At 47.6% G+C, this 21,220-nt stretch overlaps 1 protein-coding gene across 1 annotated transcript in view; it reads right to left on the minus strand.

The window, feature by feature from the left end:
- The window catches only part of wdr11 (WD repeat domain 11), a 158,852-nt gene extending 150,132 nt beyond the window's left edge, over nt 1-8,720 (minus strand). The window contains exon 1 of the mRNA XM_072479339.1: nt 8,541-8,720. Within this exon, the coding sequence (XP_072335440.1) occupies nt 8,541-8,623 (83 nt within the window). The 5' untranslated portion in view covers nt 8,624-8,720. The remainder of the gene's footprint in view (nt 1-8,540) is intronic.
- Nucleotides 8,721-21,220: the final 12,500 nt, after the last annotated feature.

Consider the following 21,220-nt stretch of genomic DNA (forward strand, 5'->3'; position numbering starts at 1 on the left):
TCTTAATTTTAAATCTGCAGCCTTACCATAAATAAAACTTGTGAATCTGTCCGACACTGAACATCATAAAGTGAGACGTAGATGACAGATAGTTAAAATGGGACAGGCAGATTTTGAAGTGCTTCATGGTTGAGGTTATAAACTGTATTATCAAAACAACCTAACGTCTCTCAATGTCTATATCACTACTTCTCAATATCTCAGTATCAATCTCCCTCCATGCCTCTGTAACTCTAATTCTACTCTGATATACTAAAGCGCTGAAGTAATTGAGACAGACATGATGCTAAAGGGAAGAAAAACAAAATTGGCAGACAGAGGCACACAGAGAAAATTGAAAGAGTCGGAACAGTGAAAAAAGAGAGGCGAATGAGGAGAGGTTGAGTGACTGGGCCAGATGGAACAGAAAGAGAAACAAGGAAAACAAATAAATTCCTGATGATAAAGGGAAAAATGGGGAAAAGCTTCATACATTAGGAGAAACCTAGGAAAAGAGAGACTTGCAATGCATAAGATAGACATTGAACAGGGAAAATATTGGCTCAGGCATAGAAGTGGGAACAATTGGATGTGGTGGGAGATGCAGAGTAACTTATAGGGAGATGAACATTGATACATAAAGAGCAAAACTGAAATGATTATTGATAGCCCAAACATGCATGGGGGGGGGGGGGGGGGGGGGGGGGGGGGGGGGGGGGGGGGGGAGCGAGAGATGGGGACGCGCTTCCGTCTTCCTGTCTAACCCAGCCTGAGAGAAGATGCAAAGCCCATGGAGTGAAATCGTGAGGATCAAGCAGGCTCACCTGTCACATTAAAGATAAACAAACATGGCATGGGTCCCGATGGTCGGCCAGTTGGCAAAAGTGGGTCACAGAAAATAAGTTTGAAAATCACTGCTCCAGTACAATCGGCCACTTAAACTAACACTACTTTCATCCAATATTTGGAGTTCACAATATAAAATAGATGCTGCTGACTGCAAACCACTCTTAAGTACATAAGACATCGGAGCAGAATTAGGCCACTCGGCCCATCGAGTCTCCACCGCCATTCAAACATGGCGATATTTTTCTCATTCCCATTCTCCTGCCTTCTCCCCATAACCCCTGATCCCCTTATTAATCAAGAACCTATCTAGCTCGGTGTTAAAGACACTCAGTGATTTGGTCTCCACAGCCTTCTGCGGCAAAGAGTTCCACAGATTCACCAGAATGCAATGTAATTGTGATATGTATCTTTTGCAGCCAAAATCACTGTAAAGTTCTAAGCACGGTTTAGATTGATCCCTGGATTTCCCTTATCTTTACTCATAAAATTGTCAACAAAAGGATGAGAACACAGACCTCTCCTTTATGCAGATATCTAATTCTGATCAGACAACAGATAAATTAATTATCACCACAGTGGCACAAGACAACATTAGAATTTCTGTTTAGAGGGCCCAGAGGTTCTTTGTTAAAAAGTAAATAATCTCTGACACTAACTACTGATACAAGAATATGTAATTGCTAGATTTATAATGCACTGCAGGTTAAAGTCAGGTCAGCATTTCAATATGAAGCTGGCTAATATGTTTATAGCAAAAGAGATTACAAAACAGAAACAGAACAAAAAGAAAATTGCTGGCTTCAGTCCACAGGACCTGACATAAAAAAACTCTAGAACTGTTATAGGGACTTGTTAGATCAGACTGCCACTACTTAACATTTAAACAATAAGCTCCCTGCATTAAAAGCACTAAAACTGGGGATCTAATTACAACCTTTCGGAAGGGCTTTAAAAAAAAGTTCCATGAATAAAAAATTTCAATTTTTACAACAAAATAATCAGTGACGTGGCATTTAATGTCTGCAGGTACGAACAGGCTATAGGAAAACACATTTCACTTGCCACACTGCGTCATGAGAGGAGATTTTGCTGTCAGTGAGACCAATGACCGGGATAAAAGGTACAATAGCTTCAGGCAAGGGGAATAAGCATGGGCTGAGTTCTCCGCCTTCAGGATTCTCTGTTTTGTCAGCAGCCCAGGGGTTTCCCAACGGAGTGGAGCTGCCCCACGATGGGAAACCCTATTGACCAGCTAGCAAAACGGAGAATCCCGACGGCATGCCGCACCAGATATCTGGGGATACCCTGTTGAGTCAGGTCACAGGTGCCCTTTTTCAATGCTTATGGCACTTTTAGCAGCTATGTGGCTGAAGGATGCAGGGGCCAAGCAAATGAATGACAGACACAGTTGGATGCCCTGATGCAGGAAGATTTGGTCCAATAAACTGGAGCAAGCAACTTGAAAATAATTCTTAATCATCAAATTTCACATTTCATTTACAATGAGAATTAAATTGCTGTATCATTTTCAATGTCAATTACCAGCCTCATTAAAGTTAAGATCAATAATCCCGACAGTAATAATCTGCCACATTAAACTCAAGGCATTAACTTATGTTTTAAACTGGATATTTTTAATCAGAGAGAAATATATTCATCATGGATTGAGGACACAACGGACACTTTAAAGGTCTGAAAAAATTGACAGCAATAGCAGTTTTCTCTAAATTCAACACACAAAATTATCTGTGCTCTCCCAATCACAGGTAGCAGTCAATTTACTAGGTGTTACAGTAAGCTATAAATGTTAATATAGTCAATTCTACATTGCGTCTATTATTTAACAGGTCTTATACTAAGGCATTGCCTCATAGCATTAGTTTTCAAAATACCTGAGAAATTCAATTAGTCAACAACCAAAATATTCAAGTCATGAGGTCTCTTTTGTGTATTTATGGTTCAGATTTTTCACATTATTGAGATATTGTTCCATGATAATCAAGCACAATCAGATTTGCCCTCACTGCTGAAAGAAATCAATTCTCATAAAAATGTAATCAAAATCAACTACGAAAATCATAAAACTGTTGGCTCCAAGATCAGCGTACGGTCATTTTTAGCACTAACAATCTTTTCAGAACCAGCTCAGCTCCAATTTCATTCCCTATAATGCAAAAGGCTGCTACTGAAAAGCAAACTATGTGCTCTAATGTCTGTTAGGAATTTAAGGCAAACTAGCAGCCCAATTAAACCAAAACCACACTTCGATTGTGTTGTAATGCATAAATTAGGGTTGATTAGAGACTCCAATAATCGTATGCAACTGCAACTGTTATACATTCCTGATCAATTGAGTATTAACCCAACAGGAAATTATCACCACATCCCTTATTCAACATATTGACCGTCCAATGGTGGCTCATTACGTCCTCCTCATATAAGCTTAGGTCCGGTTGTGGTTAATTAATATAACATACTCAGATAATTTTTTCAACATCAAGGCTGAGTTTTAAACCTCAAAGCAACTGAGTACATAAAAATGTAATGGAATATTTACAGTTAGGCAAACATTGTCCACAAAGAATAGAAAAATTACAAATGTTTTCGACAGTGGCCTTTTGATGAGAAGCTGTCTAGTATCAATGTTTGCAAGTTTAAAATATTCTGTTTAAATTTCTAGCTTCTGTTTTCTCTAGCAGTCCATACAAATGAAAAGAGACAGAAGGTAGTCATCCAACGCCAGGTTATCAAGCACATTGGATTTGTATCTACAGTCTGTTACAATCCAACAACAGGGGATGGCAGAGGGTGTCCAAGGTTGCAAGATCAAGACCAGAAGAACTAAATGTGTGTGTGAAGGAGCTGAATTAATATCAGTACCATTCATCTAGCAAACACTCCCGCCAACTGGTTATCTGGTGACACCAGCAATCATCAATTAACAAAGAAACACAGAATTTTCATTTCATTTTTAAAGGGTATTAATGGCAAAAAAATTCTTTAGAAGAAAAATATCTTACCATCGGCATTCATTTTTAAAGATAGTGAGACATTCTTTTCCATATTGCAAGGAAGGAATGACCAATATGATAGAAAATGGTGAAATAACCATCTTATAAATTAGCCAGGCCGAATCCAATGTCCCTCTAATTTCTTTTTTGTTATGCACGGCCTGTACATTCCAAAGCGTGGAACTTTTAAATATATTTTCTGCTGCCACCATCTTCAACAGGACAATTCGTGAGCTGCTCATCTGATGTATGCATGTACGTACTTTAGTGGCAACACTGGCAGAATACAAAACAGGCAGCAGATTCTGTGTCCCTCCAACACTGGTCTCTCTGCCCGCGGCCCCTGCTCCACCATTGTGACGAGGTGCTAAGCTCCAAAATTCCCTTCCTAAAACTAATGCCTCTGTTTTTCATTAAAGTCCTCCTTAAAACCACCCTCTTTCGCTAAGCTTTTAGCCATCCCTCCTAATATCTCCTTTGAAAGCCCAGCATCAATCGTTTCCCTCCCCATTCCTAGAAATGGGCATGAGTGGCCAGGCCATCATTTCTTGCCCATTCCTAGAAGGTGTTACATGCCTAATACAGGCAAATTGTAAACACATTGATTCAGGGCTGGTCACTTGGCTTAGCGATCGAAGGCTGAGGGATATGCAGATTCAATAAGTTACAGGCTGTGATTAAATACATTTCTCCTATTGCTAAGATTACAAAGGGACTAATAGATGCCCAGTTAAGAATTGCTATATCTGTTCGTAATCCATCTCACTAGCATAGTTGGGTAGTGCACTTGACACAATGGAGGGTGCCCTCAACATGGAAGATAGGACTTGTGCCACAAGGACTGTATAAAGCAGTCACTCGCACCAATACAGTCACTGACATGCAGCTGTGACAGGCAAGACAGGCTCAAATAGGTTATTTCCTCATGTTGATTCTCTGGCGAACTGCTGCAAGCTCAAAATGGTACTCATGTCCTTCAGGACTTAGCCAGATCCTTCTGAGTTAGTACGAATGAACTCCCACTCTTTAGTGATAGATATTGAAGTAATCCACCCAGAGTACTTCCTGTACATTTGCCAAATGCTTTCTCCAAATGGTGTACAACATGAAGGAATATTGATTCATGAGCTGTGTGTGTGTTCGGTGCTAATCAACAGGTTTCTCTGCCCATATTCAACCATAAGTAATGACACGAGATGGTGTTGGAGCCAATGTTGAAAACTCCCACAGTCTCCCAACAACTGTGTTTAACTCAATAGCCCCACATCTAGTGGATCTGGGAAAGGATGGTGAAGGAACCTGGGAAATTAGGTATGATTCTGTGCATCAGATTGCTGTTGACTGGTCTATGAGGCAGCTCTCCCAATTTTGGCACTAGGCACCAGATACAAGGAGGATTACCTGGGCTAGGTGTGCCTTCGTTATATCTAATTCTCTGGTTACTTCACAGCTAAATTGTCTGTCCAATTTTATTCTTTGTAGCAATTTGAACTAACTGAGTGGCTTGCTAGACTATTCCAGAATGCAGTTCGAGTCAACCACATTAGCTTAGGACTGGAATCACATCCAGGCCAGGCAAGGATGGTTGATTTCCTTCCCTTGAGGACATTAGTCAATCAGTTGGATTTTTGCAACAATCCAATATCTTAATAATCATTACAACTGATAAGACCAGCTTTACTTATTCAATTTGAAATTGAGTATACCTCTTTGAAATGCCATGGCATCTTTCTCGACTTAGAAATTGTTCTGCAATGCGAGCTGTCAATGTTTCACAGCTAATGAAATACTGTTGACGTGTAGCCACTGTTGTGCAGGGCGGCATGGTAGCGCAGAGGTTAGCCCTGTCGCTTCACAGCACCAGGGTTCCAGATTCGATTCCCGGCTTGGGTCACTGCCTGTGTGGAGTCTGCGCGTTCTCCCCGCGTCTGCGAGGGTTTCCTCCGGGTGCTCTGGTTTCCTCCCACAAGTTCCGAAAGACTTGCTTGTTAAGTGAATTGGACATTCTGAATTCTCCGTGTGTACCTGAACAGGCGCCGGAGTGTGGTGACTAGGGGATTTTCACAGTAACTTCATTACAGTGTTAATGTAAGCATACTTGTGACAATGAAGATTATTATTAATAGAGGGAAACATGACAGCCAATTTCATAAGCAAGGTCCCATAAACAGCAGCGAGAGAAATAATTAGGAGAGCGTGATGAGGAGTAATGAGATTGACGTTATGGATATGAACTTTCAAAAAACATTTAAAAATGTACTACATAATCAAGTTTTAAGAAAAATGAAAGCAGTGATTAAAATCATAATATTGTCTAATAGGACAGAAATCAGAGAGTTGTTGCAAACGATTGTTTTCAGACTGGAGACAGCGTATTATAGTTTACTGATCTTTTTGATATGTATTTATCTGAATTTGGATTTTTGGCCCACTCTCCTGTCTGCACTCAGTCACAGAATTTTTATAGTGTAGGAGGAGGTCATTCGGCCCATCGAATCTGCACTACTCGCTGAAAGAGTATTCAACCTAATCCCACTCCCCTGCTTTCTCCCTGTAACTTGTACATTCTTTCTCGAATCTGCTTCTACCACCCTCTCAGGAAGTTTGCTCCAGACACCAACCACCCTCCGAGTGAAAAATGTTTCCTCATATCACTTTTACTCCTTTTGCCCATTATTTTGAATCTGTGCCCTCTAGATGTACTCCTTCCTGAAAGGGAAAAGGTTCTTGCTATTTACTCTGTACATACCCCTCAGGATCTTAAATACCTCCAGCAAGTCTCAGCCTTCTTCTCCCCATGGAAATCTGACCCAACTTCTCCAATCTATCCTCATAGCTACGGTTGTTTATTTTTGTGACTCTCCTCTGTACTCTCTCCTACACCTTCACCATCTTCAAGTATGGTGCCCAGAACTGGATGCAGTACTCTAGATTAGGCCCAGCTAGTATCCTATACAAGTTCAACATGAACTCCTTACTCTTATCATTGAAAACACTGTACTGTAAATTATATGTCCCTAATAATACCTAGAATGTCATATGCTTTATTAACTCCCCTCTCAACATGCGCTGCCACCTTCAATGACATATACACCGAGGTCCTTCTGTTCTTGCACTCCCTTAAGAGTATCTCCCTTTACTTTATATTGCCTCTCCACATTCTTGTATAATACATATTATGTAATATTAATATATATCATAAATATTCACCATAGTCCTGTAATTTTCTCTTCAATTGTTTATTCCATTCCCTTTCAAAGTTACAATGGAATCAGTTTCCAACACCCTATGAGGCAATGCATTTGATATCACAACATTTATGACACACGAGAAAAAAAATTCTTCTGTCGTCTCTGGTCCTTTTGCCAATCACCTTAAATCGGTGGCTGCTCTTCACTAATCCACATGTCACTGGAAATAGTTTATCCTTATTTATGCCATTAAAACGATGTATCATTTTGAACACCGCCATCGAATTTCCTGTTAACCTTCACTGTTTTAAGGAGAACAACCTCAGCCTCTCCACAGAAATGGCCAAAAGGTGTAATGAAGTGTCAGCCATGCTGAGTGGGAAGCATTCTCACCCGAGTCAGAAGGTTCCAGGTTCAAGTCCCACTCCGGGGTTTGGGCACAAAAATCGATGCTGACACTTCAATACAGCACTAAGTTTGTGCTTCAATTTTGGAGGTGCTACCTTGGCATGTTAAACCAAGCTCCCAGCTACCTGCTCAGGTGACATTCCATCTTATAGTGTTCAATTCTGGTCACCACACTACCAGAAGGATATAGAGGTTTTAAAGAGGATGCAGAAGAGATTTACCAGGATATGGAGGGCATTAGCTATGAGGAGAGGTTGAATAAATTTGGTTTGTTCTCACTGGAACGAAGGAGGTTGAGGGGAGACCTGATAGAGGTCTACAAAATTATATGGGGCATAGACAAAGTGGATAGTCAGAGACTTTTTCCCAGGGTAGCGGGGTCAATTACTAGGGGGCATAGGTTTACAGTGCGAGGGGCAAGGTTTAGAGGAAATGTACAGGATAAGTTTTTTTACAGAGGGTAGCAGGGGCCTGGAACCCGCTGCCGGAGGTGGTGGAAGCAGGGACTATAGTGATGTTTAAGGGGGATCTTGACAAATACGTGAATAAGATGGGAATATGGGGATACGGACCCCGGAAGTGTAGATCTTAGTTTAGACGGCAGCATGGTCGGAGCAGGCTTGGAGGGCCGAAGGGCCTGTTCCTGTGCTGTACTTTTCTTTGTTATGATGGGGCAAGTGTTCATCTAGGTACTTTTTAAAGGATGTGAGGCAACCCACCTCGCGCACCCTCCCAGGCAGTGCATTCCAGTCCGCCACCACCCTTTGGATAAAAAAGTTGTTCCTCAAATCCCCCCTGGACCTCCGGCCCCTGGTGACCGACCATTGTGTCCCCTGGTGACCAACCCTTCAACTAAGGGGAATAGCTGCTCCCTATCGATTTGACATTTGCTCCGCAAAGGTGGCCACGGCCACTACTGGCAGGATGGCATCAAGCCGGACATTGTTACAAGTGACAGTCCCAGGCGAAAGCAGCTGCCTGGCTGGCCCGGTGACTCGGGAACCGGCTCAGGTGAAGGGGAGCCTGGCGACCTGAGCCGGCTCAGCTCGGTGCAAGGCCCCAGCCAGGCGCAGCCTCCCTTGGCTCCCCAGCTCGCACTCACCAGTCCGCTGCCCCTCTGTTCTGGCCGTTCAAGGTTCCTGTCAGAGTCCTGGCCGACAGTTTGATGTTCACCGTGAACTGCATCGTCTCTCCCCTCCCGCAGAGCAACAAGTCTCTCCCGTTCCTCGCAGGGGGGACCCCGGCTTCCGGGAGGCCGATGTAAACAGGAAGTGAGGTGGGCGGAACGCGTCTCGGTGTGCTCCTCCCCCTCACACCGGCCCCTCCTGCGAGCCCGCACACATGTTCCGGGCTGGAAATGGCCCCGGGCCGGCGGCACCTACCAGAGGGGAGAGCGGGGCCTACTCAGCTAGGCTCCGCTCACCACAGCAACCCCGCCCGGTCACCGAACATTTCAGCGGGAAATTTGGGAGCTACGCGTAAAAGTTTTGAATTCAAAGAGTTGTCGAAAGCTGCCGTTGTAAAATGTGCAGGGCTCCCACTCAGGACGATAACCGCCGCCCCGGTTTGCTGCAGTAAAACAGAGGGAGGATGGGTTGGGGGAAATGATACCGAGAGCAAAAGCAAGTCACTGCGGATGCTGGATTCTGAAACAATAAAAGAGAACGCTGGACCATCTCAGCTGCTCTGAGAGCGTCTGTGGGGAGAGAAGGGGGACGACGTCTCCAGTCTGGATGACTCTTTGAAGTCATTAACTGAAGAGTCATCCAGACTCGAAACTTTGGCTCCCTTCTCTCTCCACAGAGGCTGCCAGACCTGCTGGGATGGTCCAGCGTTTTCTGTTTGTGTCACGCGAGAGAGCAGATGCCCATAAATATGTGGGTTCCAGAAAGATATATGGACAAAGTCAATGGTGCAGGATGATACTTTGAATGCACATTCAAATTATCCACGTGCATCATTCACTTTGTCTATATATGTGTTGCTAGAACCCACCTCATTATTCACCTGAGGAAGGAGCTGCGCTCCGAAAGCTACTGATTCGAAACAAACCTGTTGGACTTTAACCTGGTGTTGTAAGATTCCTTACTATGCCCACCCCAGTCCAACGCCTGCATCTCCACATCATGATAAACATGGTCAATGGGGTCTTGGGACAACAAAGGAGGAAAACAAGATGAGTTTTCAGGAGACCTTCCAGATCTTGGGGTATATGCATCTGAAAGCTCAATCACTAACAGAGCAATCACAACTGGGGATGGCCAAGAGGCCACAATTGGAGGAACCCATATCTCAGAAGGTTGTGGGGCTGGAGGAGATCGAGATAGGGAGAAGCCAAACAAGAACATGAATTTGAAAACTAAGGTGCTACCTAACAGGAACCAATATAGGTCAATGGCTGTTTGGGCTTCCTGGGTGAAGGGAGTGGCGCCGATGAGTTTGGATCTATATCTGATACCTGAGTACTAGTCTTTTGTTCTGGGGAAATGGGCCATTAGAATGTAAATCGGCTGGGGGTTTCGATAGTGTTTGGTTATCTAGTGGCAAATATACACTTAAGCTCTGAGTTAGTCTGGATCCTGCATTGGCCATATTTCCCGTGATTCTTTGCAAGTGGCCATGTGTCCTTTTGTAAGTGGCCATCCCAGATGGCTACACTTCCCCATAAGGCTCCCTTCACTTTAAGTTCCCTAATGAAGTCTGCCTCATTATACATCTTCATATTCAGAATTGCTTGTTCCCTTGTAGGCTCTGACATAGCTGCTCCAAAAAAAATCTCATAGTCATTCCACAATTTCCTTTTCTTGGCATCTAACCTCATTTTCCCAGTCCACCCCCATAATTATTGTGATATTGACTTTCTTACACGCACGAACAGATTCAAAAACAGCTTCATCCCCGCTTTTACCAGGCTCCTAAACGACCTTCTTAGTACTACACTCCTGTATGCTTCACCCGATGCCGGTGTCTAGGTATTTACATTGTGTACCTTGTGTTGCCCTATTATGTATTTTCTTTTCTTTTCATGTACTAAGTGATCTGTTTGAGCTGCACGCAGAAAAATACTTTTCACTGTAGTTCGGTACACATGACAATAAACAAATCCAATCCAATCCAATCTCCTGATTTATTTTCTGCTCCATATCCTGAATACTGCTAGGGAACCTGTACATAACACCCATCAGGGTCTTTTTTCCTTTGCAATTCCTCAACTCCTACGCTTTCCGACCCCATATCACTTTTTGCTATCAATTTAAGTTAATTTCTTCCTAACTGCAACTCCACCCCCACTGCCACCTGCTTGTCCTTTTGATATGACACATCTCCTTGGATATTTAGATCCCAGCCCTGATCCCCTTGCAGCCAAGTCTCTGTGATGGAAGATAGGAAGATCAGGGCAGACCACACTTGCTGAGCTCACAAGTATAATGGGTTCCATCCTCGAGCAGTGACCAGCCTGGAGAAGATTCAACTTGGTGGAAAAGGGGAAGATGGAAGCAGCAGAAGGAGCTGAATGTATATTCTTACCTGAGTGTATATTCTTACCTGAGTGATGAATGAGTGCATGAGTTCCTTGCACTTGTTGTTGGTGTTAAGCATGAACGGAGCAAGTGAGATGAGTTCAAGGAGATAGATTGATCGTGCAGGAAAAGGCCAGAAGTTATACTTGCACGTCAGGGTGATTCTACAGAAGTGGACAGTTTTGGTAGAGAAATGTGGGACCTAAAAATACTTGATGTGGTCCAGCCACATATGGTGATGGGTGACTCAACCAGCCATAAAGGCTCAAATCTACATCTCTTAGACTAGAGGGAATGAAGATGGGGACCACAGCAGGGGACAACTTGGCTTGAAGAGAATAAATACCATGTGGGGCAGCACAGTAGCACAAGTGGATAGCACTGTAGCTTCACAGCGCCAGAGTTCCAGGTTCAATTCCCCGTTGGGTCACTGTCTGTGCGGAGTCTGCACATTCTCCCCGTGTCTGCGTGGGTTTCCTCCGGGTGCTCCGGTTTCCTCCCACAGTGCAAAGAAGTGCAGGTTAGGTGGATTGGCCATGCTAAATTGCCCTTAGTCCAAAAAGGTTAGGAGGGGTTTTGGGGTTACCGGGATAGGGTGGAAGTGCGGGCTTAAGTGGGTCGGTGCAGACTCGATGGGCCAAATGGCCTCCTTCTGCACTGCATGTTCTATGTTCTAAATGTTTTGCTGGAGACAAGGTGAGGAGAGAGTCTGGACAACTGCTGAGTTATCTTGCAGTCAGCCAGCACATTGATGCAGTAGAAGCCATTGAAGGTAACGAAACAAAGGAATTATAGACATGAACCATCAACAAGGCCTTGGACTCTAGGGAATCCTGTCATCCAAAAAAAAACTATGTTGTCCTTCATTTTGCTGACCATTATCCATCGGGAAGATATTGATGTTTTTTGCAATGGTAAGCAACACATGAGTCATCTGCTTTTTACATTTGTGAAATAAAGATTAACTGCCTTTTGTGGTAGGTCAGAATGAGCAACAAGCATAAAAAGTTTAGACTTCTGTGATCTTGACAGCCATAGGGACAGTTCTTGGCTCATAGGGATGTTACTAGGGAGTCGGTTTACAGAAGGCAGAATGATTTGCCATTGCCTCTCGATTGAAGGCTGCAAAGATTGTTTTTCCTGAGACACAAAGAGGTGGGTGAGCCACTGCCTGTTGATACGGCTATGTGATTAAACAGCAGGCGAAGGTAATCCACCTCAGCTGTAATCTCATCTGTCTGGCATTTCTCCTTCTCTTCTTTATTCTAAGGGCACAAAATTAATGGGAGTCCCATTAGACTGTCCACATGGGCCATTTATAGATAAGGCCATGAAAGCGCTGGTACAAAATGTAACAAATAACAGTGAAAACAAAGCGGGGCAAAAAGACTTTGTATCTCAAATCTCCAATTAAAGTTTCAAATTGCAGCATTCAAATTTGCTGAGCAGTTTCCCTGCCAGAGCCAATTCGCCTGAGTGAGGTGAATGAACATTGTATTTCCAGTGAGAATTTCAATAGCAATTAACTATATTTCATTATCAATTATTTTAATAATATAATAGGTTCTAAACTGATTTAAACTAGCGTTTTGTCTGCCTAACTTCTCAATACATGTGCTGCCCATACTCGGTGAAGCTACAGTGATTGAATTCTCTACTTGACATTCAGATATCTGTTCTATGCCATTCCAGTGCTGTTTAGATGTTGGTACTTCTACCTGTGAAATGTTCAATCATTTAAACATGTCTACAAAAGCATGAACCTGCCGACCTCACCTCCGAGGGGGATATCGGAGGTGAGCGTTCAGGGACCCATTATTCTCTTGGGTCTTCACTGCTCAAGGTACACCAGGGAGGGCATAGGTGACACAATAAGTTCAACCCAGGGTTGGAGTTTGGGTTCAGTCTCTCAATCTTGGGGGGAGGGGTTGCTAGCAGGCCTTACTAGTTGCTAGCAGCCCAAAATCCAAGGGGTTAAGTAAGCTCTATTGAATTTTTATTCCACTTATCATGGGAAGTTTGTCTATCAAGGAGTGAGTGTGTTGGGCTGTGAAATGGGAGAATGAGGATGCCCTAAGGTTTGTACTTGTCATGCTAATTGCAGACCTCACTCTAATCAGCTATACCTTGTCTTCCATAAGAGGCCGTAGTCTGCCCAATATGCTAGATCATCCTTCATTTGACAAGTCAATTGTGCCAATGAAATTTGCATAGATAAAGTTCACTGCCACTGATTGAAATCCCAAGTATTGAACCCCAATTCCCATACAAGAGTTCACATTGAACAGAGTACAGTGATATGAACACCAATGCAAGGCTTCATGGGGGGTTCGATCCCCGTACTGGCCAACGATGCAAACCTGTCGCAAAATCACCTTGGGGGCTCATAAGTGTTCAGACAAACTGTCCAGTTGTGCTTCCGCGGCATTCTGACTCAGCTGTGGCAGTGCAGAGTGCCTTTAAACTGCTTGCTGCCTCTTTGGAAAATATCTGCAAGGCTTCATGGTGAAGATTTTCATTACTCTCCCAGTTGTATGTCATGATGGGGGATGTCTTTGATGTGTCCTGTGAGGATGCAGACAGGGGTCCCAAGCATCCACTCAATGACCCTGTTACCTACCACAAGGCGGGGGCGGGGTGGTTGTGGCTCAGTGAAGAGGCCCTCACTAAGGGTGAAGCACATGGGTGGAGGTCCCAAAGGACTGGAAGGCTGAGGACCAGAGCTTTCTCAGGAATCCTCACCATTCATTTTGGTGTTGTTCTCTTTTCGCTGCATGATTCTGGAGAATCATGGAGCCTGTGGAGTTGGCATTTGTACTACTTACGGTAGAGCTGTACGCAGCCAGAACCTGTGCCCTGCTGAGGAGGGAGAGGCTGGTCCCTGCTGTTCTGGAAGCTGCATTACAGAGTGTGGATTCCCGTTGGAGACAGTACCGGCCAAGGATATTCCAACATCAGACACCTATTTGCAGATGTTGGAGACACGGTGCCAGAGAAGACTGCGCCTGTCCCGGGAGATGATGGACCACCTTTGCCATCTCCTGTAAGAGCTGACATCACATCACATAAAATGGGAGGACACCACTGCCTGTGGTCCATAAATTGATGGCAGCTCTTAACCCTACGCGAGCGACGCATTTCAGGGCAGCACCAGGGATCTGTCTAGCATCTCCCAGTCAGCCGCACACAATGCATGAAGGAGGTTACAGATGTCCTTTAGGCGAGGACCCATATGTATATCAACTTGGAATGGGGCTAGGAGAGCCAAGACCATGGACTTCGCCCATTTAGCAGGCATGCCCCAGGTGCAGGGTGTGATAGACTGCACCCATTTGGCTCTACGATCTCCATGGCATCATTCGGCGCTGTTTATGAACCTCAAGGGATTCCATTGTCTAAACGTCTAGATCGTCTGTGACCACGCAATGTGAATCACATCTGTGTGCCTATTTCCCAGGGAGCGTCCATGACAGTTACATCTTGGGGAACTCACAGATACCAGATGTTTTTGAGGATCAGCAGCGTCTGGAAGGATGGCTCTTCAGGGATAAGAAGCAGGTGACTGATGGCACCAGTGCGGAGGTCACAAAATGAGGTGTTGACTTGCTATATTTGGGGGAAGAGGGCCTCATGACAGGCCTGCAACCCGCGAGGTGGCTGGGTGAGAGATCGCCTTGGATATGTGAGGGGTGGGTGAAGGGGGGGGGGGCATTGAGAGATTGGAGGTGGAAGTCTTATCCTGGCCGCACGAAGAAGGTCATTCATTTTTTTTAATAAACATTTTATTGAGGTATTTTTTGTTATTATAACAACAACACAATAAACAATGTACATGAAACTATAAACATAGTGCAAAAACCGTCTCCCTCCCTTACAGGTCCCACCTATTATTAACCCCCTACTCCAAGCTAAACTAACACCCCCCACCCACCCCACCCCCCACCCCCACCCCCCCCCCGCCTTCTGCTGATGATTAATTTTCCGCGAAGAAGTCGACGAACGATTGCCACCTCTGGACGAACCCTAACAGTGACCCTCTCAAAGCGAACTTGATTTTCTCCAAACAGAGAAAGCTAGCTATGTCCGATAGCCAGGTCTCTGACTTCGGGGGCTTTGAGTCCCTCCAAGCTAATAAAGCAAAGGCCAGAACGTCTGCCTTTTTCTCCTCCTGGATTTTCGGGTCTTCCGACACCCCGAAATCGCCACCTCTGGACTCAGCGCCACCCTTGTTTTTAACACCATGGACATGACATCTGCAAACCCCTGCCAAAATCCCCTCAGCTTCGGACATGCCCAGAACATGTGGACATGGTTCGCTGGTCCTCCCGCACATTTTGCGCACCTGTCTTCCACCCCAAAGAATCTGCTCATCCGGGCCACTGTCATGTGAGCCCGGTGAACAACCTTAAATTATATCAGGCTGAGCCTGGCACATGTTGCGGACACGTTGACTCTATTCAACGTGTCCACCCATAGACCATCCTCTATCTCTCCTCCCAGCTCCTCCTCCCATTTACGCTTCAGCTCCTCGATCTGCGCCTCTTCTGACCCCATAAGTTCCTTGTATATGTCCGAGATGCTCCTTTCTCCTACCCACCCTCTGGAAACTACTCTGTCGTGAATCCCCCTTAGCGGTAGGAGCGGGAAGGTTGACACCTGTTTAAGTAGAATGTCCCACAACTGCAGGTACCTGAATTTGTTTCCCCTCGCCAACCCAAACTTCCCCTCCAGTGTCCTCATACTCGGAAAGCTCCCGTCTCTAAACATATCCCCCATCCTCTCAATCCCTGCTCTCCGCCATATCCAGCAACCACCATCCATACTTCCCGGGGCAAACCGGTGATTATTACAGATTGGGGACCAGACCGATGCTCCCTCTGCTCCCACATGTCTCCTCCATTACCCCCAGACTCTCAGGGCTGCCACCACCACGGGGCTGGCGGAGTACCATGCCGGCAGTAACGGCAGAGGCGCTGTTACCAATGCCCCCAGACTGGTGCCCTTGCATGAAGCTGCCTCCATACGCTCCCATGCCGACCCCTCCCCCACCACCCACTTCCTGATCATGGCTATATTCGCCGCCCAGTAATAGTTACTAACATTTGGCAGCGCCAGCCCGCCCTCTCCCCGACTCCGCTCAAGCATTACCTTCCTTACTCGCGGGGTCTTGCCCACCCAAACTTTGTTGACCCGTTTAAAAAAGGACCGCAGAATAAAGATGGGGAGACATTGAAACACGAACAGGAATCTCAGAAGGACAGTCATCTTCACCGTCTGCACCCTCCCAGCTAATGACAACAGGAGTGCGTCCCATCTCCGAAAACCGTCCTTCATTTGATCTACTAGCGGGCCAGATTTAATTTATGCAGCCGATCCCATTCCCACGCCACGTGAATGCCTAGGTACCTAAAGCTTCCCCCTACAAATCTGAACGGCAGCTCAAAGAACAAAGAACAAAGAAATGTACAGCACAGGAACAGGCCCTTCCGCCCTCCAAGCCCGTGCCGACCATGCTGCCCGACTAAACTACAATCTTCTACACTTCCTGGATCCGTATCCTTCTAGTCCCATCCTATTCATGTATTTGTCAAGATGCCCCTTAAATGTCCCTATCGTCCCTGCTTCCACCACCTCCTCCGGTAGCGAGTTCCAGGCACCCACTACACTCTGCGTAAAAAACTTGCCTCGTACATCTACTCTAAACCTTGCCCCTCTCACCTTAAACCTATGCCCCCTGTAAATTGACCCCTCTACCCTGGGGAAAAGCCTCTGACTATCCACTCTGTCTATGCCCCTCATAATTTTGTATACCTCTATCAGGTCTCCCCTCAACCTCCTTCGTTCCAGTGAGAACAAACCGAGTTTATTCAACCGCTCCTCATAGCTAATGCTCTCCATACCAGGCAACATTCTGGTAAACCTCTTCTGCACCCTCTCTAAAGCCTCCACATCCTTCTGGTAGTGTGGCGACCAGAATTGAACACTATACTCCAAGTGTGGCCTAACTAAGGTTCTATACAGCTGCAACATGACTTGCCAATTCTTATACTCAATGCCCCGGCCAATGAAGGCAAGCATGCCGTCTGCCTTCTTGCTCCCCCAATTGCCTCACCTGTCCCCTCACCTGGATCACAAACATCTCACTTTTCCCCATATTTAGCGTATCCCCCGAAAACCGGCCCAATTCCCCTAGAATCCTCATGATTTCTTCCATCCCCTCTAATGGGTCCGATACATACAGAAGCAGGTCATCTGCATAGAGCGAGATTCTGTGCTCCACCCACCCCCGATAGCCCCTTGAGGCTCTCGGAGCAATTGCCAATGGCTCTATAGCTAGCGTGAACAACAGTGGGGAAAGGGGGCATCCCTATCTCGTCCCTGGTGCAGTCTAAAATAGTCTGATGTTGTCCTATTCGTCCGTACACTTGCCACAGGAGCCTGATACAGCAACCTGACCCAGTCAATAAAGCCCTGCCCAAATCCAAACCGTCCCAGTACCTCCCACAGATAGTCCCATTCTACCCGATCAAAAGCCTTTTCTGCATCCATTGCGATCACTACCTCCCTACCTTCCGGGGGCATCATGATCACATTTAACAGCCTTCTTACATTGGCCACCAACTGCCTACCCTTAACAAACCTCGTCTGGTCCTCCCCAATAACGTCCGGAACACAATCCTCAATCCTGGAGGACAACATTTTGGCCAGCAGTTTGGCGTCCACATTCAACAGGGATATCGGCCTGTAGGACCCACACAGCTCCGGGTTCTTGTCCCGCTTCAGAATCAGCAAAATCGTGGCCTGTGACATCGTCGGGGGTAGCATTCCTCTTTCCCTTGCCTCATTGAACATCCTCATCAACACCGGCCCCAATATACCAGAGAACGTTTCATAAAACTCCACTGGGTACCCGTCCGGCCCCGGGGCTTTACCCGACTGCATGGCCTTCAGACCCTCCACTATCTCTTCCAACCTGATCGGGGCCTCCAGCACTTCTACCTGCTCCCCGTCCACCTTTGGGAAGTTCAGCCCCCCCCCCCACAAGAAGTGCCTCATCCCCTCCAGCCCCGTAGGGGGTTCCGACCTGTACAGCCTGCTGTAGAAATCCTTAAACGCCTTATTCACCCCTACTGAATCACCAATCAGGTTCCCATCTCCGTCACTTACTTTCCCTATCTCCCTGGCTGCCTCCCTCTTTCTAAGCTGCCGTGCAAGCATTTTGCTGGGCTTTTCTCCATATTCATAAATCGCCCCCCTCGCCTTTCTCAGCTGCTCCACCGCCCTCCCTGTGGTTAACAAGCCGAACTCTGCCTGTAGCCTCCGCTGTTCCCTTAAAAGCCCTGCCTCTGGGGTCACCGCATACATCCTATCGATCTGTAGTATCTCCTTTACCAGTTGGTCCATCTCTGCCCTGTCCACCTTCTCCCTATGGGCCCGTATCGAGATCAACTCCCCTCTGACCACCACCTTCAGTGCTTCCCAGACCATCGCTGCTGAAATTTCCCCCGTGTTGTTGACCTGCAGGTAGTTCTGAATATATTTCCTCAGCCGCTCGCACACCCCTTCATCAGCCAAAAGTCCCACATCTAACCTCCATTGCGGGCGCTGGTTACTGTCTTTACTAACCTGCAGGTCAACCCAGTGCGGAGCATGGTCTGAGATTCTGATCGCCCCCGCACTAAGGGCGGAAGGGGACAGGGCCGGAGCTGGGAAGCATGGGCTTTTTCCCGTGCTGGGAGTGGAAGGGGGAGGGGGAGAGCCTGCTGGTGGACAATGGGGGGGAGGGATAGTTCCACACTGGGAGGGATCGAGGGAGTGGCCGGGGTCAGCAGGAGTCGGCTGACTTACGGGAGTGCAATGGGGGAAGCAATGCAGCTAGGGGGTCCTAGCTGGGGGTGTGTGGTGGGGGGGACTGGGTTGCTGCTGGAATGGCCAAGGGGGAGCTGGAGTCGGTAGAGGAAGTCGGGGCGGGGGTCTGCCGCTGTGGGGAACGGGCCGTGTGGGGGGCGCGGGCACGTGGCTGGCCTAGGAGGGGATATGGCTTGTCGGCGGGGGAGGGGGGTGGGTAGCCCCCTGATCCGGCTGATAACCTGGAATGTAAGAGGACTGAACGGGCCGGTCAAATGGGCCCGAGTATTCGCGCACCTGAAGGGGCTGAAGGCAGATGTGGCCATGCTTCAGGAGACACACCTGAGGGTGGCGGATCAGGTAAGGTTGAGAAAGGGGTGGGTGGGCCAGGTGTTTCATTGGTGTTGGTCAATGTATATGCCCCGAATTGGGACGACGCGGGTTTCATGTGGCGTATGTTGTGCCGGATTCCGTTCCTGGAGACAGGGGGCCTGATAATGGGGGGGGGGGGATTTCAATACGGTGCTGGACCCGGCACTAGATCGCTCCAGGTCTAGGACGGGTAGGAGGCCGGCGGCGGCCAAGGTGCTGAGGGAGTTCATGGACCAGATGGGAGGGGTGGACCCATGGAGGTTTACGAGGCCAGAGGCCAGGGAATTCTCAATCTTCTCCCATGTCCACAAGGCCTACTCCGTATTGATTTCTTTGTTATAAGTAGGGCGCTGATTCCGAGAGTGGAAGATACTGAGTACTCGGCGATAGCCATTTCCGATCACGCTCCGCATTGGGTAGACCTCGAGCTGGGGGAGGAAAGGGACCAGCGCCCATTGTGGTGCTTAGAGGTGGGGTTGCTGGCGGACGAGGAGGTGAGCGGGCGGGTCCGAGGGTGCATAGAGAGGTACCTGGAGGCTAATGACAATGGGGAGGTCCAAGTGGGGGTGGTCTGGGAGGCGCTGAAGGCGGTGGTCAGGGGCGAGCTGATCTCCATTAGGGCCCATAAGGAGAGGAGGGAGAAGAGAGAGAGGGAGAGGCTGGTGGGGGAGATGGTGGTGGTGGACAGGAGGTACGCGGAGGCCCCGGAGCATGGATTGCTTAGGGAGCGGCGTAGCCTCCAGGCCGAATTCGATCTGTTGACCACCAGGAAGGCGAAGGCGCAGTGGAGGAAGGCGCAGGGGGCGGTATATGAATATGGAGAAAAGGCGAGCCGGATGCTGGCGCACCAGCTTCGGAAGCGAGAGGCAGCTAGGGAGATCGGGGGAGTTAAGGATGGGGGAGGGAGCATGGAGTGGGTATCAATGGGGTCTTCAGGGACTTCTACGAGGAACTGTATCGGTCTGAGCCCCCACTGGAGGAGGAAGGGATGGGTCGCTTTCTGGACCGGTTGAGATTCCCGAGGGTGGAGGAGGGGCAGGTGACGGGGCTGGGGGCGTTGGTTGGGTGGAGGAGTTGATCAAAGGGGTAGGAAGCATGCAGGCGGGGAAGGCACCGGGGCCAGATGGGTTCCCGGTCGAATTTTATAAGAAGTATGCTGACCTGCTGGGCCCTCTGTTGGTAAGACCTTTAACGAGGCACGGGAAGGGGGGGCTTTGCCTCCGACGATGTCTCGGGCGCTGATCTCCTTGATCCTGAAACGGGACAAGGATCCCCTACAATGTGGGTCATACAGGCCGATTTCACTCCTAAATGTAGATGCAAAGTTGTTGGCAAAGATTTTAGCCACGAGGATAGAGGACTGTGTGCCGCAGGTCACTCACGAGGATCAGACGGGGTTCATGAAAGGGAGACAGCTGAATACGAATGTACGGAGACTCTTGAATGTTATAATGATGCCGGCGGTGGAAGGGGAGGCGGAGATAGTGGCGGCGATGGATGCGGAGAAGGCCTTTGATAGGATAGAGTGGGGGTACCTGTGGGAGGTGCTGAAAAGGTTCGGGTTTGGGGAGGGGTTTGTCAGGTGGGTTAAGTTGCTGTATGAGGCCCCGGTGGCGAGTGTGGTCACGAACAGAAGGAGGTCAGGGTATTTTCGGCTACACCGGGGACGAGGCAGGGGTATCCCCTGTCCCCCCCTGCTGTTTGCGCTGGCGATTGAGCCCCTGGCTATGGCATTGAGGGAGTCGAGGAATTGGAGGGGGATGGTGCGGGGTGGGGAGGAACATAGGGTGTCGCTCTATGCTGATGATTTGCTGTTATACGTGGCGGACCCGGTGGGGGGAATGCCGGAGGTGATTAGGATTCTCAGGGAGTTTGGGGATTTCTCTGGGTACAAGCTCCATATGGGGAAGAGCGAGTTGTTCGTTGTTCACCCAGGGGACCAGGAGAGGGGGATTGGTGAGCTCCCACAAAAAAGGGCGGAGAGGAGTTTCAGGTACCTGGGGGTCCATGTGGCTAGGAGCTGGGGATCCTGCATTAGTTT

The sequence above is a fragment of the Scyliorhinus torazame genome, chromosome 16 (assembly GCF_047496885.1).
Source record: "Scyliorhinus torazame isolate Kashiwa2021f chromosome 16, sScyTor2.1, whole genome shotgun sequence".
Taxonomy (NCBI): domain Eukaryota; kingdom Metazoa; phylum Chordata; class Chondrichthyes; order Carcharhiniformes; family Scyliorhinidae; genus Scyliorhinus; species Scyliorhinus torazame.